This window comes from Zonotrichia leucophrys, chromosome 2, assembly GCF_028769735.1.
Source record: "Zonotrichia leucophrys gambelii isolate GWCS_2022_RI chromosome 2, RI_Zleu_2.0, whole genome shotgun sequence".
In the NCBI taxonomy this organism is placed as follows: domain Eukaryota; kingdom Metazoa; phylum Chordata; class Aves; order Passeriformes; family Passerellidae; genus Zonotrichia; species Zonotrichia leucophrys.
The window spans coordinates 132,193,194-132,220,932 of NC_088171.1; the positions used below are offsets into that span (position 1 = coordinate 132,193,194).

The 27,739-nt window shown below is 39.7% G+C and overlaps 1 protein-coding gene across 1 annotated transcript; it reads left to right on the top strand.

Moving 5' to 3' along the window:
* The first annotated feature begins 665 nt into the window (after window positions 1-665).
* On the top strand, window positions 666-26,155 carry VIRMA (vir like m6A methyltransferase associated). Its single transcript, XM_064706494.1, has 24 exons — window positions 666-803; window positions 3,377-3,492; window positions 3,722-3,808; window positions 4,180-4,228; window positions 4,712-4,880; window positions 5,755-5,877; window positions 6,694-6,996; window positions 7,876-9,028; window positions 10,074-10,565; window positions 11,314-11,468; window positions 13,408-13,490; window positions 13,958-14,051; window positions 14,188-14,732; window positions 15,309-15,544; window positions 16,281-16,533; window positions 18,063-18,280; window positions 19,477-19,609; window positions 20,189-20,341; window positions 22,020-22,180; window positions 22,436-22,532; window positions 23,458-23,624; window positions 23,785-24,116; window positions 25,011-25,154; window positions 25,610-26,155. Exons 1-24 carry the CDS (start codon window positions 741-743, stop codon window positions 25,765-25,767), a joined length of 5,484 nt encoding a protein of 1,827 aa, XP_064562564.1. The 5' UTR covers window positions 666-740; the 3' UTR covers window positions 25,768-26,155.
* The last annotated feature ends 1,584 nt before the right edge of the window (window positions 26,156-27,739 follow it).

Sequence of the window (27,739 nt, forward strand, 5' to 3'; positions counted from 1 at the left end):
TAAGATTAATTCCACATCATTCTCCTGGCCACGGGCTGGCTTTGGCTTCGTGGCGTCCCCAGTGCTTGTCCAGCTTGGCTGCTGTTGCAGAAGGCAATGGATGCTAAACGAGTACGTCTGGCGTTGCGGAAAGGTTGAAAGAAAGGAATTGTGCCTCACGAACTTGAGAGAAGCGACAAGTTCTTCACCTGAAAAGAGTTGCTTTAAGCATGGGAAAAGCTACAAAGGAAATTTCTTAGGCGGGGCTGAAATTAACCAGCACCGGGCTTGTGAAACCGAGCGGAGGCAAAGGCTCGGCGCGGACTGCGGTGACGCCCAGCGGGGACGGGGCTCTGTGGAGAGCGGGGACACCGCCCCGGTGCTCCCAGCCCCGTTTGCGGCCCGAGTTGTAGCAGGTGAAAGGTTGGACTCGACGATCTCAGAGGGTTCTTCCAGCCTAATTAATTCTATGACTCCGTGAGTGCTGAAGCAACCCAAGCTCCGTCTCCCCTGACGGCGCAAGGGGCGGCAGAACCCGCCCGGCCCTCGCCCTCCGCTCGCCCTCAGCCCCGCCCTGCCCTCAGCCCCGTCCCGCCCTCAGCCTCGCCCTCAGCTCCGCCCCGCTCTCAGCACCGCCCTCAGCCCAGCCCCGCCCTCAGCCCAGCCCCGCCCTCAGCTCCGCCCTCAGCCCCTCCGCGCCCCGCGCGGCCCGGAAGCGCTCTCGCGCGCGCCGGAAGCGCGTCCCCCGCGGCCCGGCCAAGATGGCGGCTGATGCCGCCACCGAGCTGCTGTTCCTGGACACGTTCAAGCACCAGAGCGCGGAGGTAAAACGGCGTTCGGGTCCGCCTCTCCTCTCACCTCCCATCCCCTCCTCTCCCTCCTCCGAGGCTGCTGCCGGCGCTCCCCTTGCTTGCGCCGGGGCCTCCCGGAATGCGGAAGCCTCGCTGGGGCGGGCCCCGGCGGCGGTCGGGCGGGAGCAGCCCCGGGGCTGGTGCCTACAAGCGGGAGCTGCCGTCTCCTTCTCCCCTCGCCCGACGCGAAGCCAGGCTCGAGCCGCTGTCCTGGCAGCCCGAGGCGCTGCTGGCAGGGGCGGAGGGTGGTGGGAAAGCAGCGGGGGTTTGGAGGTGGCGGGGAGCAGAGGCGAGCGGAGAACAAAGGAGATAAACGTGCTTCGAGGAGGCGATGTCATGGAAGAAGTTGACTTCTGAAGCGGCCGTGCCCTGCCGCTTGTGACATTCTTGATGCTCTTGTGTAGCTGATGATGAGGAGGGATATTTGTGCGTTTGTGAGATATTCCCTTAGATTTGTTCACTTTACACAAAATGAGCGTGTCAGGCTTTTTTGGCAGTGGTAGATCGTGCAGATATTGCACTTTGAGGGTGTTGGGATCCTGAGCATCTTTCAAACTGCTGATCTTGCAGCAGATTTGTCTGGGGCTGAGCTCCATGTGCCGTTCAGGGAGGACGAACCGGACTGTTTGGGAAAAAGTGATTGTGTACTGTAGCATGACAAAGGCGTTTCAGATTCTTACAATAACTGGACTGCGTTTATGGATAGGCATTAAAGAAAGAAAATGGAGTATTTTGAAATGCAATGAAATGAAGTTGAAAAGTTTTTCAGGAGTCTTCTAGCTGTCCAGATTAGCTAGGCCCAAATGTGTTTTTAATTCCACTATTTAGAACAATGTTAGGTGGGGAGTGCTACCCAGTGTGGGCAGAAACAGTACCCACTCTTATTCTTCTCCAGGACCCTATGTTCTCTTGTTGAACATTTTTAATATTTTAAAATATTTTTTTATCACTTCCATTCTTACCAGTGGCATTGTCCAAACCTGAACCTTAGGTGTGTTATGTGTTTCTTGAAAGCCTTTTTTTATGTTACACTGTTGCTTCTGCCTTGTGGATTATGTGTGTTGCACTGGAACTTACAGTTCTTAGAAAATACTGCTGTGGTTTTGAATAAAATTATTTATTTGACTTAGCTGTGCAGTTTAACTGCTGTTGAGTTGTTTTGATGTAGGGTCTTTTTTAATGTTTTGTAGGAGAACTGGCTTGAATTCACTTCTTGTTTTGGTGATGTTGATGCGTGGCTGTCAGGACATAATCCAGCACCATTTAAAGAGGGATTTGTCTTTATTTGGTGCTGCTCCTGGGGATGAAGCTCCCCAGAGCAGCCCTTCCTCCAGAAATCTGAGTCTCCTGCATGACTCAGATGTTTTTTAGAGGCACAGATGAGTTCCCACAGCCTCAGTCCATGCAGGCTGCACTCAGCCTGTTCTGTTCGTGTGTCTGTGCTGCCTGTCCTAGCAGGATTCCTTTGGTTCCACCATCCAGCTCCTGACACACCAGCCCACAGGCCAAGCTGTTGTGTTGTGTGCTAAAAAATGTCTGCATCGATTTTTTAGAAGACAGCAACACGTGCCTAAAACCGTATCTTAAAAACTGTTTTTAAAACTCCACTTTGTCTGTTTCATTGCTTGCTAGCTTTCTAAAAATTTTAGTACTTGCTTTCTGCTGGTTTCATTGCTTTGATTGTAGTGAAAGAGATAAATTTCAACTGCAGATCAAATTTTTTTTTATTTTTCATGTTTTAGTTGTGTTAATAGACAGATGAGTGGCTTGTGTTTTTTTCCCTATCAGTTTGCTGACTCAGCTTGCTAATTGGAAATGTGATTCTGAGCTTCTCTGAAGAAAGTCTTTATATGTTTACAATTGAACATGAAGTTACATGTATTGTTTAATGAGCATATATATGATAAAATTATTGATAAATGTAATAAGATGTCAAGCATTAATTATTTAATAGCTGCTACATGGAAAGTCACTGTAAATTGGATAACTTTCTAGTTTGCTCAAACATCTTTTTGGAAAGTAGAAGAATTCTTTATACTTGCTGTTTCTGTGTAGTAAACAGAAATGATAAGTGCTAAAGGTTTTCAGGTGTTGCAAAATTGGAAAAATAAGCATCATATGGAAATTTTGTACAGACTTTTGTACTTACTTTTGTGAGTCAGATGTACTGAATTACAATATCGTTATAATGTTTAATATTATATTTGAAATATGAAATTTGATAATGTTTAGAACTACATCATGCATACTTTCTGTTTGGAAAAAACAACCTGTTACTGTTAAAAAGATTATTGCAAATAAAGGTAGTAAATTAAATAAATAAACTAGTAACACTTCCTATGAAAAAATAGTGTCAAATATATGAAAAATGCTGAGATTATATAAAAACTCTATTTTTCTATATAACAGTGTTTATCAGTGTTTAGCATTTTACAGAATTGAATTTTATTATTAAGATTGCTACATGTTCTGTTAGTAGAGGGTAGAAGTGCATTATGTGGTTTGTTTTTTACATTTCCTGACTTTGCTTCCTCTTTGTTTTGCAGCAAAGTACCAACATTGACGTGGTTCGGTTTCCATGCGTGGTTTACATCAATGAAGTGCGAGTCATTCCTCCAGGAGTGAGAGCTCACACAAGTTTGCCTGACAACAGGGCTTATGGGTAAGTGACAGACACCAGGTATCAGATTCAGGAAAACCTTCCTCTTATTGCTCTGTTGAACTTTTGTATCTCAGTGGACCTTCCTACATAAAAATGTAAAATGTATTTATGTGTTTGCTGAATGTGTAGTTATTTTTCGGTGTTCCTTAAACAGTATAATTTTGTGGTAGTCCTGCTTACTCTGATAAGGAACTCATCTAATTTAATTTGACTTTCATTCTGTTCCTAGGGAGACATCCCCCCATTCATTTCAACTGGACTTGTTTTTCAATAACGTCAGCAAACCAAGTGCCCCTGTTTTTGATCGGCTGGGAAGGTAAGTGTGTGACTTCATTGTCTACTTTTTCTTCCTGAAAATTTTTATAGTGCAGAGAATATGCAATAGAAAATCCTGTATCTCCTATGGGTTTCAGGTTTGCTTTGGATTTTGCTAGTTTGTGTTTTTATCCTTTTCCTCTGATCTGTATGGAAGGACAGAGGTTTATGCTAAAGTAAGAAAAATTTCTGTTATTTTTAAATTTACAGAGCCCATATATATTAATGCAAGGAATTCTGTAGAAAGAAGTGATTTTTCTTTCTTGTATGTATTTGTTCAGTATCTTATTGTTGGCTTGTGTGATTAGTATTGCTGTGTTTTACTTCTGCTTTATATTCATGGAAAATGACTTTGTATCTTTCATTGAACAGCCTTGAATATGATGAAAACACTTCAATTATTTTCAGGCCCAATGCAAAGGTAATGCAGTGCGAATTAAACCTCCTCTTTCCCCCTGTCATTTAGGTGTAAATATGGTTTCATGTGGTGTGTTAGCACTGTATAAAGTGGTTTTTGTTTCAAACCTTATCCTAAAACCTGCTTGTAGTTTAGATACTCTTTAGAGTTTTCTTGTGGTTTTTCGTCTTGTCTTTTGTTTTTTTGTTTGTTGGGTTTTTTTCATTAATAGGCTGTAGTAGATCCAGTATCTAGTCAATATATGTACTGCAAGGAATTTATTGCTTTTGGAGAAAGATTATTTGTTGCAGTGATTGATGTGTTTAATGTGTTCTCTGTTTTCAAGATGTGGGATAAAGAGGTATTTTAATGTTGAATTTTTCTTTTGACTAGATACAATGATGCTAGAGTAAGTGTTTTGGAGTTGTGGAGATGTCTTTAAGTGCTTTTTTTTCCCCTTCTTTTTTTTTTAATTCCTTTTCTTTTTTTTTTTTTTTTAACCAACAGGTCAACACAGATGGATTGGTTCTTAGAGGGTGGTACAACTGTCTGACTTTGGCAATATATGGCTCAGTTGATAGGGTAATAACTCATGAGAGAGAGTCACCTCCTCCACCACCCCCTCCGCCTCCACCTCCCCAGCAACAGCCTGGATTGAAAAGGAATCCAAAACATGGTGAGTCTTGGGAGAAGAAAGAGATTTTTTCTTTTACAAATCAATGTTACAGTATCCCATCTGAAAAACAAATCCCCAGTTCTTCCACATTTTAGATTACAGTGGCTTTCATTTTTCTTTATTGTGTCTTTAATTTCATATTTTTTTCTGGATTTATATTGAATGGTTTTAAGTATGGTCTTATCCACTGCTTTTATGAGAGTGGTTTATTTGATGTATTGCTGGTTACTTTGGATGGTAAAAATGCAGTTTAACTTGTGTGAACTTATTACCAGGTAGCTGAATGGAATATAAAAAAAACTGATTAGAATATTATTAAAGTCATAAGAAAATTTCACAGTTGTAGTTAACTTTGCTCATCTGACTTGTGTAAAATACATTACAGAGGAGTGCTCTGCACTGGTTTTGGAACAGCCATGAATAGACTCCATGGTCAAATTCCTGCTTCAGTTTTTGTTTTAGATTTAAAATTAGAACTGTTGTTCAAAGTATGGCTGGAAGACTGCAAAATTTTCATACTATATGCAGTAAAAGACAATTGTAAACTGTAAAAACCATTTGAGTAAAATGTGAACTTTTTTTTAAAGTAATTCAGATATTATTTATAGAGTTACAGTATGTGTAGAGTAATTGGCATTACTCATATAAGTTTTAAATGAGTATTATATTAAAAAAATAAGCTTGTTTATTGATGTAGTTCTTGTTTACATCAAAAATGACTTTAGCAAGTTGTCTTATGTAATGCAGAATATAGATAAAATAAAAGCTGGCAATTGTGTTCCCCTGTCAAAAGTAGCCCCAAAGCACAAAAATTTTCTGCTTTTATTCCTGAGGTTTCATTTAATGCGAGTTTTTATTTTCCCAATAAATATAGTTGATGGAGAGAAAGAAGACCAATTCAATGGCAGTCCTCCAAGACCACAGCCCAGGGGACCAAGGACACCTCCAGGCCCTCCTCCTCCTGATGATGATGAGGATGAACCCATGCCAGTGTCAGGTACAATGAGAAGAGACTGTGTTTTATTTGCTGCACATCACTGCTTAGAGGAGGCAGAATTCTGTGTTCCTGCCCAGTGTGAAGTTTCTTAGCTGCTGTTACTTCTGCTGGACAGATTCAGTTTTAGGAAAGGGATTTGGAGAAAAATAGGCTTTGGGTTTGTTCATTTGCATCATTTTTAAAGATAGTAAATTGGGAATATTGGCTGTTAACCAATACACCGTTAAACAGTCTGCTCATGTTTTATATAGCTGTTCTGTTGAGTCTGGTACCCATTGTCCTTCTGCATTATTCTGCAGCATCTGCCAAGTTACCCAGTCTCTGTATTGCTTAGAAGTGCCAAGATGTTCATGTTTTGCTGAACTAAGTGATTGTGTTCAGTCAAATCACGAGAAGATTTTCAGGATGCTTTTTTTGCATCTCTAGTGTATGTGATGCAGAAACCTAAAAAAAAATATGCTGCCATTAAAGACAATAAAATATTTCTGTAATACATTAGCAAAAAATAAAAGGAGAGCTGAGGAGAATCTCTTTTATTGTATGCAGGGGGATACACAGTGACAAAGGATGTGTAAAAAGCTGAGGTAGTTAATGACTTCTTTGCCTCAGTCTTTAGTAGGAAAAGCAGTTACTCTTCAGGCACCCTGGGCTGGAAGTCACATACAGGGAGCTGAATGAACCCCCGATAATCAAGGAGGGAATGGTCAGGCCAAGTGTATGGGGCCAGATGGGACCTACTCATAGGGCCAGTCCTGTTAAATAGCTTTGGATTTCAGAAAAGTGCTCTTATTTCTGAAACTTTGTGTCTGTTCTTAGTGGTTGGGGAAAAAGAAGATGATGTGGACCACAGGGAGGATTACTTTGAGCCGATTTCTCCTGATCGAACATCCGTTCACCAAGAAAGCCAGTACTCGGACGATGGAGAGGTAGAGGAAGATCAGCCAGAGGAAGGGGATGATGATGATGATGTGGATGTTGAGGAGGAGGAGGATGAGGACGACGATGATGACGATGATGATGATGGTCATACAGTAGAGAGTATTGCTGATGAGGAAGAAGAAGAGGAGGAGGAAGATGATGAAGATGAAGAAGAGGGTGAAGAGGAGGAAGAAGGTGATGGTAAGTTGAAGAGTTTAGAAAAAAAAATAGAGGTTTATGAAATTTTGATGGCAGTACCTTCATGAGTATGTGCAAGGGAACTGAATTTTTTTCCCTTAGTGTCCTGGTTTAGGGCAAATTTGGGAGAAAACCTCCAAAGGGGGCCCTTCCAGAAAGCAAACCCACACGGCCCCTCCCCTCAGCTGGTTTAGGAAGGATTCCTCAGAGAGAAGTGTGAAGAACCTGTTTATTTAACAGGCACAGCACCCCCACCCAGCGTCACCCTAGGACACTTGGTTATTGCAATATTGCCTTATTTGTGGTCCTGGCATCTCTCAAGAGCAGTATCTTGCTGTCGAATATTTATTCCTTTATAGTAAAACTTTCTATAAATAGAGGAAAATAGATACAGTTTTATAGGTGAGAATGAACATTCAATCTTGTTATGTTTTGTTTTAAAAAGTAGGAAAGTGGTGAAAGACTATTTCTTAAGCAAAAACCATGTGAAGTAGTTTATATAATATATTTAATTGTCATCTTCTTGTGTTATTTAAAGATCCCACCCATGTCTATGCAGAAATTGCAGGCTAGAAGTGTTTTTATAGGTGCAATCACTGGAAGAAAATTGGACAATATAGTTGTAGTAATGTGTATTCTAGTTAAACTTCTTGCTTTATACATTCTTTTAAGTGACTCCATTATTACATTAAAAATGCCTGTCAGGTGGGGCTTTCACTCGTATCTTGACAGAGAAGGCTTTTTGTATGTTAGTGTGTGGTTGTTCTCTAGCTAATAATATTTGTGCAAAATGAATCACTACTTGTATTTGGAAGATATTCTCTGCATTTATGAATTGGTTTATTCATAACTGATTTGGTAACTTAATCTTTCTCTTTTTAGGAGATGATGGCTATGAGCAGATTTCAAGTGATGAAGATGTAATTGCTGATCTAGAACGTGAAACATTTAAGTATCCGAGCTTTGATATTGAATATACGCCTGAGGATCTGGCATCTGTGCCTCCTGTGACATATGAACCTTTTGAAAAGGAGCTTGGACCACTTTTATACTTCAGCTGCCCTTACAAGACTGTATTTGAAAATGAAGTTGCTAAAATAAAGGATCAAGACACAGAAAAAGAAAATTCAGGGGCAGTGGAAGGCTCAGTTAAATTAACTGAACTGTTAGAATTGTATCAAGAGGAAAGGGGTGCAAAGTGGGTCACGGCATTAGAAGAAATTCCAAGTTTAATAGTTAAAGAATTGAGCTACCTGCTGGTGAAAGACACAAAGCAAGACTATATTACCCAGCTCGTAGACTGGACCCTGCAGGCTTTAAACCTTCAGGTGGCTCTCAAGCAGCCCATTGCTTTGAACGTTCGACAGCTCAAAGCTGGGACAAAGTTGGTGTCTTCATTAGCAGAATGTGGGACTCAAGGAATAACAGCACTCTTGCAGGCAGGAGTGATTAATGTGTTGTTTGAACTGTTGTTTGCAGATCATGTATCATCCTCCCTTAAACTTAATGCTTTTAAAGCATTGGATAGTGTCATTAGTATGACTGAGGGAATGGAGATGTTTCTAAGAGGTGGCACAGATGTACATGAAAAAAGTGGTTATCAGAAACTCCTGGAACTCATACTGTTAGATCAGACTGTGCGAGTTGTTACAGCTGGTTCTGCAATTCTCCAGAAATGCCACTTCTACGAGATTCTGTCAGACATTAAAAAGGTGGTGGATCAGTTAGCAGAGAGCACTCCTCCTCTTCCTAATCACACAGAGCCAGAACAGGACCAGGACTTGGCAGGACTTGAAAGAACCAACCAAGAATATGAAAATGATGTGGAGGCTCCTATGGATATGGATCATCTTTTGGAATCGTCTAATATAAGCGAAGGAGAGATGGAAAAACTTGTTAGTCTTCTTGAAGAGATCTTCCATTTGATGGAAACTGCTCCTCATACAATGATTCAGCCCCCTGTGAAATCTTTCCCAACCATGGCACGCATTACGGGCCCTCCAGAAAGGGATGATCCTTACCCTGTCCTGTTCAGGTACAGCACTTGTGAATTCAATTGCTAGTGTGTTTCCTCTAGCTCGATTGAAATATATTTCAGGGGTGACTTTGGGACATTTCACTTAATTCTTTTTTGGAAGATTCTAGATTGTGGATATGAAGTCTGAGAGAGTTTGATAAGTTAATGTGCCTGTTATTTTGTTGGCTTTTGATCAACCTAGAATGCCCCAAGCCTGAAGTTAACATCCTTATTACTTTTTTAATCTCCTTATTGCTGGTAATGTGCTCACCCTTCAGTTGCATTCGTAGATGCTGGCCAGTTATGCTTAGTGCTGTCCAGTTTGAAAATGGTTGTAAATCTAGTGTTCCATTTGTTATCTTTGAACACAACTATGTGTATGGATAAAATAAGTCTGGAATTCCTCAGTCTGGATGTTGAGGTGGCAAGATGCAAACTGGTCTCAGATTGATGAAAAGGTCATGCAGTTGTGTCGCTGTGCTCACTTTCACAGCACAGGCAGAGGAGCTGAGGCTTGCCTGCCTTTAGCCAGTTAAAACATCTCATGGGTTCTTACTCTGTTAGCAAGTTTCTGTCTAGAAAGTATTTCTGTAAATGCTGACAGATTTCTTTGGTAGCAGTGGTGTAGGTCATGGCTGAATATAGGTATCTACATGCAAAGAGTCTTCAAAAATTGCCTGCTAGATATGCTGTAATGATTGATTTCCTAGCACATTTAAAACATTGAATCTGACATTGATGATGATTCAGATGCAGTAAATTTAATAAAATACAGTGTCCTGTTTTGTGTGTAGATATAATTGAGGTTTTTATTGTTTGAGTTTTTTTAATGGGGATCAGAATTTTAGGACTTATTTCTTGTAAATATAATAGCAATTACATTTTGTAAGGTTTAAATTTTTTACTGCTTCATAATTAGTTATTATTTCTTGTAGTCCACAGAACAATAAGTGCTGAAGCTAGGAGGTACATAGTTTTATATGAAGTGTTGAAAAATATTTGTAGCACTGCTGATTATTTTCCTGATTTTGGTTTGTTTTTGTTTTTGGTTTTTTTTTTTCAGATATCTTCATAGTCACCATTTCTTGGAATGCATTACTTTGCTACTGTCTCTTCCAGTGACAGGTGCACATCCAGGTGTGCTCCAGGCTGTCCGAGATATATTGCGTTTCCTGGCACAGTCACAGAAGGGTCTTCTTTTCTTTATTTCTGAGCATGAAGCAACAAACTTGTTGGTTAGAGCACTTTGTCAGTTTTCTGACCCAGATCAAGAGGAAGGTCTGCAGTCAGATGGTGCCAACGAGGATCCTTTTGCCCTGTGGCTCCTGCATTCAACGCAGACGTTACAGTGCATTTCAGAATTGTTCTGCCACTTCCAGCGGTGTGCAGCCAGCGAGGAGACTGACCACTCAGATCTGCTGGGAACACTGCACAACCTTTACTTGATCACCTTTAACCCTGTAGGAAGATCTGCTGTGGCTCATGTATTCAGTCTGGAAAAAAATCTCCAGAGTCTTATTACTTTAATGGAGTACTATTCCAAAGAAGCTTTAGGGTAGTGTATGCATTTATTTATTTATTTCCTTTAGTTTTTTAATTTTAAAAGTATCTATCTTTTATAAATAATTCCATAAATCTAAAATTTCCTTTAAATCCTGATGTTTTTATTTAAAGCCAAAACAACTTTTAAGTGGAAGCATGTAATACAAAATCAGGCCTGTCATTTGTATTCAAGTACTTAACACCCCAGATCTGTGTAGGTCATCAACAAAGTTCTTGTAATATATGTAGAGCAAACTTTTGATTATGTGGAAAAATCAGTAGGTAGGGAGTTTTTATTCAAGCATAAAATGTTGTCTGTGAAACAAGTAAAAAGTTTGACTGGGGATGGAGAGTACTGCATGCTGCTCTGGAGTGGGAATCTCTCAAGTCTTCAAGTTCTTGTAGATGTTAAATGCAGTCATTGTTTTCTCTGGACAGGCAGTTGTACTACTTTAGGTAGCAGTGATTTTAAAATATTTGTGAAACAGATAGTTACATAAAAGTATTTGCAAGCCACTTGACTGGATCTCATGGTTTGTTGATGCTGAAATGAATATGAATGTATAATGTGGCAGAAATTGTTCACTTGCCAAAAAATAGGAGGAAATTGTTTCGGTTTCTTTCACTGATAATTATATGGGGCAATCCTCATTGAAGGTAAAAGTTCTGTAGGTAGATTTTTAGGGTTCAAATAATGAAAATCTGGCACATATCCATTTGTGTTAGCTGAGATCTAAAGGAAAACCTTGTTGTTGTTTCAGAGACTCAAAGTCTAAGAAGTCAGTGGCTTATAATTACGCCTGCATCCTTGTTTTGCTGGTGGTACAATCTTCCAGTGATGTCCAAATGCTGGAACAGCACTCAGCACCTCTGCTGAAGCTCTGTAAAGCAGATGAAAATAACACCAAGTTGCAAGGTATAGTGTGTGTAATTATCAACTGAATTGTTTGAATGTATAGAAGAAATATTTTTTATGTGAATAATTAGTGCTTTACAGTTGTCTGGCTTGGATAATGAAATTACTTCTGCAGTTGCATCTGATTAGTTGAGTCACTGAGATAATGTGCAATTTTTTTCTGTTAATGAGAGTTAAATAGGAAATACTTATAGTTAGTTTTTTTTCAAGTAAAATGGCTACCATGAATTCTGGATAATTACAGGAAATTTGAAATTATTCAAACTGTGTTGATAATAGGAGAGCAAATTTCTGTAGAAGTGGACTAACTAGTCAGTGAGCTGAGTCTTAATTTTGTTTACTATTGCTATTGCTGTGGTTTAACCCTCACTGGACACTGAGTACCACACCACTGTTGCTCACCCTGCCACCCACCCCAGTGGGATGAGGAAGAGAATCAGGGAAAAACAAGTAAAACTCCTGGATTGAGATAAGAAGTTAAATAATTGAAAAAAAAAAAGTAATACTAATAGTACTAATGATAACAATAGTAATAATTGTAAAAAAAGGGAGAGAACAGATAAAACCCAAGAAAACAAGTGATGCACAGTGCAATTGCCCACCTGCTGATCAATGCCCAGCCCCTCCCCAAGCAGGGATCATCCACTGCCAGGCAACTCTCCCAGTCATGTCATACTGAACATGACATCCTATGGTATGGAATATCCCTTTGGACAGTTTGGGTCTGTTCTTCTGGCTGTGCTCCCTCCCAACTTCCTGTGCAGCTCCTCATTCACAGAGCATGAGACACTGGAAATCCTTGACTTAGGGTAAGCACTGACTTAGGGTTAGCAACAGCCAAAACATCAGTGTGTTATCAGTATTATTCTCATGGTGAATCCAAAACACAGCACTGAACAACAACTAGGAGGAAAACAAGCTCTATCCCATCTGGAACCAGGACAGTAATGTATTCTGACAGTGTCTTTACTACTAAATAATCCTGGGGCTGTTTCAAGGCACCTAGGCCAGCTGACATGGAATAGTCCATGTTACCCTGTTACTCCATCTTTTGATGTCCAAGCTGTGTCTTGGTGTCTTCCCAGCTTGTGTTGACTTACAGATCAGGCCTGGGACACAGAAAAATCCTGCTGCAGACTATTCTGACCCCTGAACATTGAGACTCTGATGTTCAAAGTTGTGCTCTGCACTGGTTAACCCACTCATATAGACATACCAATAATCTCTTCCAAAACTTAAATGCACTGAAAGAAATCAGAGTTCTTCCAAGTTTTTTAGTTTAAATCTCTCCTCTTCATGCTCTTATTTTTGCTCCTCACCTGATCATCAGACCACTCTATGAGAAGCAGATCTAGCTTCTTAAACCAAATCATGAAATCAGTCTGAGTCATCAATTTATATGCACTTGATCTTCATGTTTTTATAAATATGTTCAGGAGCAATGGTTTTTAAATCTTTAAATGTCTTATCCCAGGAATTTGGGACTTTCAGGTTGTTCCTAGACTAAGACAGAGATTGATAATCTGTAACGACTTCTAGCATGAGTGAGTGCAGGGCAGAGGTTGGCTCTAATTGGGCACTTAATAGAAGTTTTGTGCTTAGTTTGTGTGCTTTCCATTAAGGGGAATGTGTTTTGGTTCTTTTCTTTAGCTTACAGTGCCCCTTAGTGTCTTTTGTAAAAAATCATTTGATTACAGATAATGAGATGAAAATTGCCTTCAGATTGACTTGAGCCAAATTTTGTCAGTGTGCATAATATATATTGCCTGTTCTGGAGTTCTGGTTTTGTTGATGCTTTTCAGCTGGCTACAGCTGCGCTAAATGCCCCACAAATTTTGCACTTGGCTTTAGTGCCTATTGTGTAAATTAGGTACATTTTGATTGGAAAAGGTTTTATGATCATAAATTCACTGACTTAAGTCTTTTGTTTTTTCCCCAGAGCTCAGCAAGTGGCTGGAACCTTTGAAAAATCTTCGATTTGAAATAAATTGTATTCCAAATCTTATTGAATATATCAAACAGGTCAGTAAAATATAGGTAGATGTTATCTTTATTTATGTTCTATAAGCTTAGACCTTTTGTAGTCTGATATTTTGTTTTAGATATGTACTAACATATTTAAAAATACATACTGTTATCCAAAAGAGATGTTTCTATTAAAGCTTATGATCTAGGCTGGGTCTTGCATTGTTATATTTATTGAAACAAAATCTAAGGTAAATATATGATGTAAAGATCTAATTATTTAAATCTTTGAGCTTCCTGTAAAACACAATGCAAATGTTGTTGCTCTTTTTTTTTAGTTTCTGCCTTAATTATGACTGCTTACCAAAAGATGAAATAATTAAACTTAAATTTTGTGACACACAGTAACTAAATAGAGAATTTGAATTCTGTAGCATGAGTATACTGCAGCAAGCAGTATACTCATGAAGTCCTTCCTTGTAATACAGGCTCATTCCTTTTTTCTTTTTCTTTTCTCCTAAAAGAATATTGACAGTTTGATGACTCCAGATGGAGTTGGTCTTCCCACTGCACTTCGTGTTCTCTGTCATATTGCATGTCCACCGCCTATGGTAGAAGGTATGGCTGATGGATTTGTACAGATTAAAGTACAAAGCTTAGTTTTCTGAGTCTTCTACTTAAACCTGACTAAAGTGTAACTGTGATTGCCCAGGAGAAATTAGAAATACAGAAATATTATTTCTTTTCTGTACAGGTCAACAGAAAGACCTTAAGTGGAATCTTGCAGTTATTCAGCTCTTCTCTTCTGAGGGAATGGACACCTTCATCCGGGTGTTACAGAAGCTGAACAGCATCCTTATTCAGCCTTGGAGACTCCATGTCAACATGGGCACCACGCTGCACAGAGTCACTACTATTTCCATGGCCCGCTGTACACTGACTCTGCTTAAAACAATGCTGACAGAGCTCCTGAGGGGAGGCTCCTTTGAATTCAAGGACATGCGTGTTCCTGCAGCACTTGTTTCCTTACACATGCTCCTCTGCTCTATTCCGCTCTCAGGCCGCTTAGACAGCGATGAACAAAAAATCCAGAATGACATTGTTGATGTCTTACTGACCTTTACACAAGGAGTTAATGAAAAACTTACCATTTCTGAGGAAACTTTGGCAAACAATACTTGGTCTCTAATGCTGAAGGAAGTTCTCTCATCAATTTTGAGGATTCCTGAAGGCTTTTTCTCTGGACTTATACTGCTTTCAGAGTTGTTGCCTCTTCCACTGCCCATGCAGACTACTCAGGTACGACTGAGATGTATTTAGTTTTTAAAGAATTTTATTATTTATATATAACGCTTTGACCATTTTTGTAGTGGTGGAAAGAACAGATGTGTGAAAGGATGAATTAAAATTGCAGTAAAGCATTTGGGCTCGCACAGACTCTTTGTAGATAAGTCTTTTTCAGCAGAAACAAAATTGGTATTATTTGGAGCATTTTTCCTAAGTTAACAGTCATGTGTTGTTCTTTTGTCACTTGTGAGATTATCTAGACTCCTGTTCTGTTACTTAAATGACTGTCTCTGAAGCTTTTAATTTAACTCTGAATGCTGAACTTGGTATATTAAGGCTCTTCTTTTTTTTGTCATGGATCTTTAATTTGTTAACTTTATTAAGTAAGCATAAAAAGTGTGTGGCAATCCATGCTCCTGAAGGAATACCTAATTTGCTGGCTCATGCACTGTCATCTGGTGACAATGAAAATGGCATTCCAGATTTTTAATGAGGACAGTAGTTGTACTTTGTTTATACATTGTGATAGAATTCAGATTTTATCATAAAAATTGACAGGAAGAACCCTCGTGCCCTTCTGTTGTGCAGGTAATTGAAGCCCATGATATTGCAGTGGCACTGAACACCAGGAAGCTGTGGAGCATGCACCTGCACGTGCAGGCCAAGCTGATCCAGGAGATCGTTCGCTCTTTCTCCAGCTCGTCCTGCCAGCCCATTCAGCACATGTTGAGGAGGATTTGTGTTCAGCTCTGTGACTTGGCTTCACCTACTGCTCTGCTCATCATGAGGACAGTATTGGATCTAATTGTAGAAGACCTGCAAAGGTATTTTTGTTTTCTCTTGCAAAGATTTTGTTGATGAACTGGTAAATTCACCTTGCTTCTGCACAGTAGATTTAGCAGGAGGAAAATACTTTTGGAAATATTATGCATTATGGGCTGAACAAATTCTCATTCCAGTGCTATATGCTGTTGTGTCCTGATAATGCTTAAGGTTCCCAGAGAACCAGCTCATACCTCTAGGTTTTGATGTAGACAGTTTCATGTTGCATGTTTATGGTAAGTATTTCAGGAAGATTTTCTTCAGGTTGGCTTTGCAAAGCCTCATCTTTGCTGTAAAGGGCTTTTAAGGACCTGTATGACATAAATAAGAAGAGCAGGCCAGTAAAGTTTGCTGTACTGGGATTACATATGTGTACAGATGTTTGTTAACTAGTGGAAGTTGAATGATACAGGTTCAGAGGGTTTGGAAACTGAGTGCTCTTTCTTTAAAACATAATTATCCCCTTAGGTACTGTTTACATAACAGCATATTTATCTTATGCAATTAGATACCCTACAGTATATTAAAGGCACAGTAGATTAATTAATGATGTGACCAGAAGTTCTTTAGTGAAAGTTGAGCGGTTTTCAAAAAGTAAATGGAACTGTAAGTTTAAGTATGCAAACTAGGTGAATTTTTTCTAAAATGCAGAATTATATGACTCCTGTGATGGTTGTTTTTATAGTTTCTTAGATCACTTTAAACCAGCTTTTTCACAGTGCACTGATACCCTTTCAGCAACACAGAAGACAAAGAGAAACAGTACACTGGACAGACCACTCGACTGCTTGCTTTGTTGGATGCCCTGGCTTCACATAAAGCTTGTAAATTGGCTATTCTGCATCTTATCAATGGAACTACTAAAGGGGATGAAAAGTATGGAGAGGTTTTCCAGGAGCTCTTGGCTTTGATGCGATCAGCTGGGGACAATGTCACTCATCAGCAGTGTTCTGAATATGTAACTTCCCTTTTGCAGTCGCTCTGTGATCAGGTATTGGCTATATTTAATGCATAATGTGTATTGATTATTGTAGGAGAAAAATTAAATGAGGTTGTTTCTTAAGTACCCCTCTTTTTCCAAAATTAAAAAAAAAATACTCTTGTTAAAACACAAAAAATGTGCATGGTTTAGGCTACTTTGGCCTTCTTGTTCTTGAATGTAAATACTTTCCAGTTTATGATATGTCTTCTACATTATGTGCACTGTTCTGGCAGCTCATTAGAGACCAGAAACTGAATGGCACAAAGATTTCCTGTCCCATCAACTGAAAGAGGGATACCATTTCTCCTTGTGGGCCACTGACAAAACTTGAGTTGTCACTGTTCACTTCTTACCTAGTTAAATAAATATGTATCTCTTAGTGATCTAACTGAAACCTCTTGAAAATGTATTCCAAATATAAAGATATGTATGCTATGCTGGTACTATAGAACTCCTCCATTAAAAAAAAAACAGAAGTTGGTAGAGCAAGGTAAGAAAATGCTCGTTGAAAGTTGATTCATAGACTGGCCCTGTAGTTTTTCATTAATGTGTGCACAGATTTGCATGCCATCATTTGTCTCACTAGTGCATGTATTTATTTGATCCAATGCTTCCTCAGTTACACAAAAGATGTGGATGTTGTTGGTCAGTAGAGGTAATCAGCCATTTGCATATAAACAAGATATCTCTGTCCATACAAAATCGTTGGGAAAATCAATCTTGTTTTATTTTATGTAAAATATGGAAGTGACAGAAGGTCCTAAACTTCATAGGTGGTGTCTGCAGCCTCTTAGTTTTCACAGAACCTTAGAATCAAAGCATATCTTGAATTGAAGGGGACCATAAGGATCATCAAGTCTAACTCCCCACCCTTCACAGGAATATCTAAAACTAAACCATGACTAGGAGTGTCATCCAGATGTTCTCTGAACTGACAGGCTTGGTGCCTAATCACTTCCCTGGACCCTGTTCCAGTGACTGACCAGCCTCCCAGTCAAGAACCTTTTCCTGATGTCCAACCTGAATGTCCCTTGAGGCAGCTTCATTCCATTTCCCTGTGTCCTGTGGCTGGTCAGCAGAGGGAGGAGAGCACCTGCCCCTCTCTTGTTCCCTTAAGGCACTTGTAGATTGCTGTGAGGTCACCCCTCAGCATTCTCTTTTCCAGCTGAACCAGCCAAGGAACTTCAGCCTCCTTGACCAGTGTTTTGAGATTGAGAGACACATTGACTACCTAGGCAGGAAACTGTGTATGTTATCCAGTGACTATTGGGCTTTAATTTTAGCTCTGCTACAATATTTCAGAATTTGAAGCTTTTATGTTTCAGAAATAAATAATGGTTTGTAACCTTAACAGGACTGAACAAAAAAGATATTCTAGATTAGTATTTTGTTGGTCAGTAATAACTGAAATACTGGAATAAGATGATAGAGGGATAGTGAAAGAACCCAGTGCTTCTGACTTCATGTATGTATGGTTTATATTTACTGCAGGCATATAGAATGCATTTTTACTATATGTATAATAATAATTCTTTTAGGATATTGCACTTATTTTACCAAGTTCATCAGAAGGCTCTGTGTCTGAATTAGAGCAGCTTTCCAACTCCTTACCAAGCAAAGAGCTGATGCCCTTAATTTGTGACTGTCTGATGGAAACATTAACGAATTCTGAGAGCAGTTACAGCTGTCTGCTGACATGCATCCGAACAATGATGTTCCTTACGGAGCACGACTATGGCTTCTACCACTTGAAGAGGTACGGTATTTTATGGTATCGCTGACAACTTAAAATTATGTCAAAACTGTAGTGTGGAATGATTTTTTACATGTTTAGTCGAAAATGTTGAGGATAAGGCATCTAAGCTTTTGTTTGTCATTGGGGCTTCTGTGTTTTACTCAGTATTTTGGCCTTCTTCACACTCTGAATAATTTCTGCAGTATGCATACAGAAGCGCTTAGCTTCAAGAAGGAGACAAAGCATTTGAAACAGGTTTGTACACTCTGTTTCCCCACTCCAAGGCTGGAGGATTAGAATGAGATGTAGTGTTCTTGTTCTTTCCCTTCTGAGACACTCAAAGAGCTCTCATCTGGAACACTGGAGAACTGTCTGTAATTCCTGTCTTTTTAGGGGATTCAGTTTGCACTTCCCCGAGTGTTCTGATCTCCAGACAATTAAGGCTTTAGCAATTAGTTGCTTTTTTTCCACACCATTTTTGTTCACTCACTTTGAACAGAATATACATGTATTGGACAACATGTTATTTTGCTGCTTGATTCTTTGTCCTGGATTTGCACCTGTTTCTGTTTGCTGAAGTTGGAGTGCAGAGGCAAAAAGGTGAGGTTTGCAGAGAGGAAAACCTTGTCAATATAAGGTAGTTCAAAACACTTTACAAGTTGTGGATGCAAGAAGCCATAAAACCACCAGTTAAAAATTAGCAAGTTACAGATGCTGTTCTCGCATCTTAGAGATGCTGGATCCCATGTGTCCAGCTGTCAGCTTCAGTGCACAGCCTTGCTATTTCTGTTCATGTTGCCTTTACAGTTTGTTTTCTGCAGTTAGGCATCAGGAGGTGGAGTGAAATTTGTAGCTGCAAGCATGATCCTGCTTCATACATAAGGTCCTTGTGCAAGCACATATTTCTGTACTTCAGTCCCTTTTCTGCCAAAGATGAAATTGTGATGTCTTGAATGTTTTGGAGGTAGTATATATAGCTGTATATGTGCACTCTGAAATATCTGCAGATGTTCTCACCAGACAGTACTGGTGAAAACAGGAGTCTAGTGTGGAGAAAATAATGAAGCTCCAGCTTTGTAATCAAGGCTGAACTTGATAATTGTAAAATTTGCCAGGTTTATTTTGCATATATCCCATTTTCTTCTAACCAGTTATGGTGGAACAGTCACATTGTATGTACTAACAAAGTATTTGCTCTCTTTTTGTTTGAAAACCAGCTCTCTAAGAAAGCACAGCAATGCTCTGTACACTGTGTTGAAGCGAGTAATAACTAGTTTCAGCAAAGACACGGGTGAACTGGCCTCTTCATTTTTGGATTTTATGCGACAGATTCTGAACTCTGATACGCTGGTAAGCAAATATGTATTGAATGCTTGAACTCAGCTGCATTTTCTGAAATCTGCAGTGTGAGACATGCTCAGGAACAATTATTTCAGAAAGCAGTTGATTCTGCAGATTGCTGGGTGGGGCTTTTCCATCAGTAATGTTAGTGCCATCTTTAGTTTTTAATGAAATGTGTGAAAGCTGGGCAGGGATGTATGTTTAGTAAGTAAGAGGGGTTTTCAGGAGGAAGAAAGGCATATCTGTTCACACTGATTTCCTAAGTGAATAGTGTGCTCTGGTGTCCCACTTTTAGATTCACAGCATCCTGTTAGAGAGCTGCTGTACTGATGTGTGGTATAGAAAAAACTATAAAATCTGTGATACAGACCTCATCTAGTACAGGAAAGGGTTGCATTCATCTTGATGCAGTATATAAACTTGCTTGTTGAAGTGTACTTTGTTAAAATAATTTACATCATATATTTTTAAATCAAGAGAACTCATTTTGCTAATTTGCTCTAATGTGTGTTAGAATTCAAAGGGGTTTGCAGTCCAGAAGTACTGAACATTTATGAGTACTCACTCCCTAACTGTCAAATATTTTAGGGATGTTGTGGAGATGATGGAAGCCTTATGGAAACAGATGGATCCCATTCAGGCAGAACGCTGGGTCTTACCACTGCAGAGTTAAAACATCTACTGCAAAACAAAGAAGAAACCCCAGAAAGCCTGCTTCTTGATCTGGAGAAACATGTTATGGTAAAAGAGTTCAAATAATCAAGTTGATATTGCAGTTTTCTGTTAGCACATCCTATCAGCCAGGCAGTTGATGGTGTCATGGAAGGCAGCACATACCTACAAGCAAAGGGTGTGGGGTAGTGGGTGAAGCAGATTGTTAATGCAATACACTGCAGGAACCCCAGCTTAGCAGTGGCTCAGTGTTACTGGTGACTGGTAAGTGGAATTAATACTGGGGGCTGGATACTTCTGGATGTTTTCATCTGAGGCCTGAACAATGGATACCTTTTCAGTGAGTTTGTGGATGCCAGTAGGATGGGGGGGGTGACTAATCTGACATACAACAAAGCCTCAATCCAGAGAGATCTCAGTAAATGCTTTAGGATTGATTTAGCAGAAAGTTTGTGTGGTTCATTAGGAAAAATGCAAATGTCTGCAGTGAAAGCAGGACAGTCCCATGCCTCGTTGCAGGCTGGGCTGACAAGGCTGGGTGGTTGTGTTGGTCGATAGGTTACAGGTGGGCCAACAGTGAGGGGTCACCAGATACAGGTGAGTGAGTGTGTTCTCAGCCATCCTGGAAGGAGCATGGTCAGCACAGCCAGGGGCCTTGTTGTGTCCCACCACGGGATGCTGCTGAGCTCTCATGTGAGTGTTGTGTTCGCCTGTGACCAGCTTTGCCCTCTCACCAGTTCTAGAGAGACCTGGGAAAACTGGAGAGGGTTCCACCAAGGTGCTCAGGGACCTACAGAACATGTGCTAGATAGAGAGGAGGAAGAAGCTGGGCTTGTTTAGCCTGGTGAAGAGGGCTCAGGAACTATTTCACAGTTTGCCACAGCTGTTTGGGAAAATATTAACAATGATGGTGGAATCAAACTTCTTTTGGTAATTCCAGATGATAAATTAAGGGGCAGTGCCCCCGGATTGTGACTTCAGAGGTTCAGGTTGATATTAGGGAACAAAAAATTACCCACTGAGAGAGAAGGAGAGTGAAGCACTGAACAGGTCAGTGGGGCTCTGGGCTCGGTCACTGGAATTTTTTTTAGACATGACTGGACAAAGTTACGGCTGACCTGACCTGGCTTTGATGATAGTCCTGCTTCAAGCAGTGATGGTGTGGAGTGGACTAGAGGACATGCAGAATTCAATGCATCCAACTTTTCTGTGATTATAATTGCAAACTTAACTCTGATATTCAGATTGATTCTGTGTACCTGATGGCAGCCATGCAGTAGATAGCTAATTTAAGAGAGTCCATGAAACAGCTGCTCCACAGCCTGTTGATCACAAATGCCTTTCAAGTGCTTTATTCCCTCCTGTCCCTTCCCTGGCTGCCTACATCTATTCACTAAGAGACAAAAAGCCAAAGTTGTTCTGAATGAGGAACAGCAGACACAGGACATTGGAATGCTTTAATAGAGAGCTTCTTAAATAAAACCTGGGGCAGTGTCTTCCTTGGGACTGTTATAAAGGATATTGCATCAGTTGGGAATGAAACCTAGGTGCATGGTATGTTTAGCTAGCTCCTAGCTCCACACCTAGGAGCTTTCTGCTGTTGTTTGTGTACTCAGGTGTCTTACTTTCACTATTTGTGGCTGGGTAGACTGTTGTATAGTAACTCCACCTTTTTTAATAAATAAGCAAAACATTATTCCTTCTGTGCAGAGGGGAGAAAATTCTGGTTTGTTCTGTGTTGACATAGGATCGTTCCAAGGAAGATGATGGCCTTGAATCCTTACTGGACAACATTGTTGGAGTAAGGCAGATGTTGGAGTCAGCAGGTGATTCTTGTCCACTGAGTGACCAAGATGTTGAGCCTACTCTTTCTGCACCAGACTCTCTTCAGAACTTGTTTAACAACAGGTAAAATGGTTGAGTGCGTCAGCAGTGATTTATTTGTGAAAATCGAGTATTTTATGCATACGTAAATTAAGTATATTAAAAACAGGATCTAAAGAGCACTGTTGTCACTACTACCCACGAGTCCCAATGTATTTAGTGTCATGTGAGTATCAAGAGTAGGGCAGCAGTGTTCACCCCAGGTCCTGTGGTGCTGTGTATGCTTGCAGGTGGTTGTGGTTCATAACCAAGCAGGCCTTTGGCCTTGTTCTGTTGTAGGACTACGTACGTGTTGGCAGATGTGATGGATGACCAGCTGAAGTCCATGTGGTTCTCACCCTTTCAGGCTGAAGAAATAGACACTGACCTAGATATGGTAAAAGGCTTCATTAGTGTATCTGAAGTGGATTTAAAAATGAGGATTAATCTGAACTAGTAGCATCAGAAATTTATGTGGCCAAATGAATTGTTTTCTTGAGCTCACCTTTCTAACTTGACCCAGATAGAGAGGTTCATTTGTTAAAGGGGTTATCAAATGCTTTCAGATTGACTTGGAAACTGCTACAAAATTGGGATCTTTTGCAGTACCCTAGGGGAGCAGTTGCTGTGTCAGTCTCAAACTGCTTTTGCACTGCTCTTGAGGCTTTTCATCAGTTTGTATTAAAGGAAGAAAATAATGTTATTTAGTTTCTTTTCCTTGCTTGTCTTCTGTCATTGCAGTAATATCCACAAGAGCCTCATAGGTTCACTTTTTTTTATTTAAATATTTGCTCTGAGGTACCAGAAGGGGGAAACGTGGCAGTAGTAAATGAAACTACCTGCACAAAAGCTTTTCACAGTTTTTGAAACTTCTGGATTATAAACTTTATCATTAATAATGAAAAATACAGTAACATTCTGAGTTTTTTAGAACTAAGGAATTGGCAGTGTCTTAATTTCTTGTGTGAGAAACAATCAGTTTCTGTTGACTTCATTGCATTAATTCCTTTTTAGTTTTACTTTTTTAATTTACATGCAAAGATAGTTGTATTTTAATTTCCTTACAAAACCAAAACTGTATAAAAGTGACATTAATAAATTTATAGAGCTCTATCTTAAGCAAGAGAATTTTCAACTGTGGTTCATTAAGTGGCAAGATAGGTGTTCATATTTGAGAGCTATGCCCTTCACTCCTTTTGTGTTGAAATCTGTCAAGATAATTTTTGTGCAGCTCTGCTGCATTTTTTGTTTTGTTACTGCTGCTCGGTTTTTTTTTTTGGAGGTGCTAGTAATGATGTTTTGATTAAATTCTCTCTTTGAAGGTAAAAGTTGACTTAATTGAACTGTCAGAGAAGGGCTGCAGTGACTTTGACTTGCAGGCTGAATTGGAGAGGTCATTTTTGTCAGAACCATCATCTCCTGGACGCACAAAAACCACAAAAGGGTTCAAGCTTGGCAAGCACAAGCATGAGACCTTCATAACTTCAAGGTAAAATGAACCTAATGAGTTAATAGTGTCGTCAGCATTGATTTGTGTGTTATCACATGTCAGATACCTTTCAAATTGCATCTCCAGTATGGAGAATGCCTGACCACCAGCAGTACAGTGTTACATTAGCTAACTAAATCATCATGGTTTGTCACGACAGTGGGAAATCTGAGTACATAGAGCCTGCAAAGAGAGCTCATGTTGTGCCACCACCCAGAGGAAGAGGAAGGGGAGGATTTGGACAAGGAATTCGACCACACGATATCTTCCGTCAGAGGAAACAGAACACAAGCAGGCCACCCTCCATGCATGTGGATGATTTTGTGGCTGCAGAGAGCAAAGAAGTGGTTGCTCCAGATGGGATACCACCAGCCAAAAGGCCACCAAAAGTGTCACAGAAGATTTCTTCGCGTGGTGGATTCTCAGGGAACCGTGGAGGACGAGGAGCTTTTCACAGTCAGAACAGGTTCTTTACACCGCCTGCTTCAAAAGGTGTGTTGGTTCCTGTATTAGAACTGGAGTAGATGCATGTTAAAATTGCTTCAGTCATACTAACCCAATTTCCTAGCAGTTTATCATCCCCAGTGTGAGATCTTCCTGAAGCAGTGTTGTTGCAATGAGTTGTTTAGCACCAGGAAAGGTTCTCTTGAAGGTGAGAACCTCCAAAGCTGTAGATAGCTAATTTAAGAGAGGCCATTAAACAGCTGCTCCACAGCCTGTTGATCACAAATGCCTTTCAAGTGAAACAAGGCTGTGAATTCCCATGCTGCCTTTCTGCCTCTCTTTTACAAAAGGAGTCAGCTGTTTCAGCAACTCTTGGAGTGCTTCCCTGCCTTTTGTGACATGTAGTTACTGAGATCAAGCACCACAGTACATATTTGGGTTAAAATGAGGGTTTGGAATAAAAGGATGGAAGATCCTGACAGGAGTACGATGCAATCTTCAGTGAACCTGGAGATTGTAACCTACAGAGTGTTAAATTTCTTTCATACACAGTCAAGATTGTATTCCTTTTCCTTCCATCCCATAATTAGGGCAAAGTAGAAACAGAAAATACTTCTATTCATAAAGTTATAAATACTAGAATTTATTTCACCACAAAATCTGAAAGTATAAGAGTTTGTCTTGATACGCTAGATAATGTGAATTCTTTTCAACTTGAGTCTATGCCTGATAAATAGATCTGTTCCCTCATTCTGTGCAGAATAACTTGTAGACTTCAAGTTGGAATACTGCAGGTATGTTGATACAGAGTATCTTTATCTATTTGAATTGTATAAATATTATGTTACCACCCTGAGTATTGTGAAGATTGAAATGGGAGAAAAAGCCCCAAACCCAGTGATGTTTGCTCAACAGTGCGTTGGTTTTTCTCTCCCTATCTAGGAAATTACAGTCGTCGTGAAGGTGCTCGAGGCTCAAGTTGGAGTGCACAGAGTACGCCCAGGGGAACCTACAATGACAGTAGAGGTGGTCAAAGCAATTTTAACAGGGGTCCACTGCCACCACTGAGACCATTAAGTTCAGCAGGTACATGGTATTCCTATGGGCATCGAACTATAGAGAATTCCTTGAATTTCATTTTTGCTTTACAAATGAAACCATGCAAGGATGCTGCAGACACCTTGAAATTCAGCAAATGTTTTAAGCATATATGAACAGTTGTCAGTGAGACCATGTCAAATGCGTGCTTTCGTACGAGCTGCCCTGTAACCCATAAAACTTGCTGAATTGAACACTTGATCGCAGAATCCTAATTTTGCACTCAGACTTTTGTCATTCGATTCTCTTCGTACCTCCATGGTAATCATAGCGCAATTAAAGCAGCAATGCTTGCCTAAAAGAAAAGTGAAAATTAAAAGGAGGAAACAGACGCTGTTTGTATCTCATCCTGGTTTTGTTTCTTACGCTTTGGCAGCAGCTACTCCGCCTAGGGCTTTTTTTTTTTTTTTTTTCCAACTGAGTATACTTTTCTTTGCTTTAAGGCTACCGACCGAGTCCTCGCGATCGTGCGTCCAGAGGCCGTGGAGGAATTGGACCGTCTTGGACAAGTGCTAATAGTAGTAGCAGTGGTGGCTCAAGAGGGAAATTTGTTAGTGGAGGCAGTGGAAGAGGCCGTCATGTACGTTCCTTCACACGATAGAATAAGACCCAGTGGTGGAACGGCTCAACCATGTGGACTTCTGTGAAGATGACAAAGAAAGCAGCGTCACTAACGGACCAATTCAGTTTCTGGTATCTGGAGGACACCAAGAGAATATTTTTGTCCGAAGAAAAAGCTTTTGTTTGATACAAGAATTGAAATTTCAATAAAATTCAAGACTTTTTGTGTACAATTGTAAATTTTTTGTTCCTTTTGAAAGAATGTTTCAGTTTTTTTGTGGATTTCAGTAGACTATACTCAGTAAAGCACCTCTTTCAGTTAAGACTTGAAGAACTTCTTAAATATTCATTGTGCCAAAAGAAAGGTGCAAGTGTTTTGTGTGTGACTTATTACTGCAAGAAAATTAAAAAATATGTATGTAAGGCAATTTTGGTTTTTTTTCTCTCAGGTTTAGAGCCATTAGTCCTCTTTTCCTTTGTTACTTTATTAGCCAGTCTGGGTTATTAATCAATGAGGTGTGTCTGCCAGGAGGTGCAGTAGCCAGTGATGGAAGGAAGAATAACTGAAAATAATTAATCTGTTAAAGTATACAAATGTCAATGTAATTTATGTAGGTTTTGTTGTACATCTTGGGAAACGAGATTAGAAACTTCTAAGTCCCACACCAGGTAAAATTTGAATAAAGTCTGTCACTAACTTCAGGGAGAATAAGTCAACATTCCATCATTTACTTTACAACTCCAGCTCATGCATTAGGAGCACAGGAGTTATTTGACTGGAAAGCAGCATATACTTTCAGTTAAAAAGCAAACACTCATACTCTTAGAGTACCTGGAGTTAATTTGTTCCCTCCCTCTCCTCTGCCTAACATAGTTGAGAGGAGGGCAGAGACACAGGTGTGTAACCTGAGCCAACATGTAGTCTATAAAGAACTGGAGTTTTCTTCCTGTGATTAGACTGAGATGCAATGCAAAGAGAAGAAGGAGGAGTAGGAATTCATAAAGAAATATCACTACTCGATTAAATTCTGAATTAATTTTCATATTGAATTCAGTGAGGTAAGGTTTTATGTGTTTGCAGTCCTTTGGGCTCCGTGGGTTTCATAGAATTAACAGATTTTCAGTAGCCATTGCATTTTTGGACAGGGTGGGGTAGCCTAAAGGCCACATGCAATATTTGCAAATGAGCTCCACTGTAAGACTTGGTTTGATTTTCACTTATGCTTGGTCTGTTGACACTACAGAAGTGCTAAAGAGGGGTCTTACTCTACTTAAATACTGCCTGTATCGTATTTCAAGTGTTTCTAAAGTATGGTATTATGTTAAATTGACGTTTTTTTACCTCTATACTGCCTGACTAAATTAAGTAGGTTTTTCATTTGATACACAGAAGGCCCCTATTAGCTGTATTTTTCCTGCATGGAGACTCTGAGACTGTCCCACTGCCTGGGAGGTGATTGAATAACCAATGAAAGTGGGAAACACCCATGAACTGACTGGGTGCACCTGTGGGGAGCAATATCGGTTCTTAAAGGGTTTCACCTTGTTTAAAATAACATGGACAGATTTGGATTGGAAGCTAAACAATTTCCTGAATGGTAAAATACGAGGGAGATGTAATTTTACTAATAATGACTAAAATGGGTGGAGCTTTCACAGGCATTACTGTTATTAATGCTATTTTTTTAAGGAGCACTGCATCAATATTTTTAAAGCTGACTCACTCCTTTATACCATGTGTTTAAGGTGGTTATTTTTTTAGAATTTTACTGTTTTCAAAACTAGCAGGGATATAAATAATTTGATTTCTGTCAGGGAATTTGAAATGAAAAGTAAAGTATCAAGCATGGAATAAATATGTAAATATTCAGTACTGGTTCTTCAAAGTATAAAATATACAGCATGTCACATTAGAAATTTTCAAACTAGGAAGAAATAAAGGGTTGGTTACATTGGTGTATGAACGCTATGTAAATTTAAACTTGAAAAAAGAAGTGTATATATATTATTGT

Excerpts from the sequence above, each read along its gene's own strand:
- VIRMA (XM_064706494.1), top strand. The coding sequence starts at position 741 with ATGGCGGCTGATGCCGCCACCGAGCTGCTGTTCCTGGACACGTTCAAG. Across the intron at positions 3,493-3,721 it reads CCTGACAACAGGGCTTATGG|GGAGACATCCCCCCATTCAT; the intron begins GTAAGTGACAGA and ends TTCTGTTCCTAG. Across the intron at positions 24,117-25,010 it reads TACACCGCCTGCTTCAAAAG|GAAATTACAGTCGTCGTGAA; the intron begins GTGTGTTGGTTC and ends CTCCCTATCTAG.